The 221-nt window shown below is 58.8% G+C and overlaps 1 protein-coding gene across 1 annotated transcript in view; it reads left to right on the top strand.

Moving 5' to 3' along the window:
* The window catches only part of EMH_0055530 (uncharacterized protein), a gene marked incomplete at both ends in the record, with an annotated part of 2,867 nt that overhangs the window by 1,811 nt on the left and 835 nt on the right, over positions 1–221 (top strand). The window contains one exon of the mRNA XM_038022022.1: positions 3–221. Within this exon, the coding sequence (XP_037877876.1) occupies positions 3–221 (219 nt within the window). The remainder of the gene's footprint in view (positions 1–2) is intronic.

Below are 221 nucleotides of genomic sequence, written 5' to 3'. Positions count from 1 at the left end.
CAGCAGCAGCAGCAGCAGCAGCAGCAGCAGCAGCAGCAGCAACAGCAGCAGCAGCTGCAGCAGCAGCAGCAGCAGCAGTTTGGTGTGTCTGCGCCTTCGTTGTTTACACCCTGCACCAGCTCCGACGTATCCCCAATGGCGTCAAACGAAGAGCAGCAGCAGCAGCAGCAGCAGCAGCAACAACTGCAGCAACAACTGCAGCAACAACTGCAGCAACAGCT

Source organism: Eimeria mitis, genomic scaffold (genome assembly GCF_000499745.2).
Source record: "Eimeria mitis Houghton genomic scaffold, Emh_scaff2558, whole genome shotgun sequence".
NCBI lineage: Eukaryota > Apicomplexa > Conoidasida > Eucoccidiorida > Eimeriidae > Eimeria > Eimeria mitis.
This window is presented reverse-complemented; position numbering and strand designations above follow the sequence as displayed.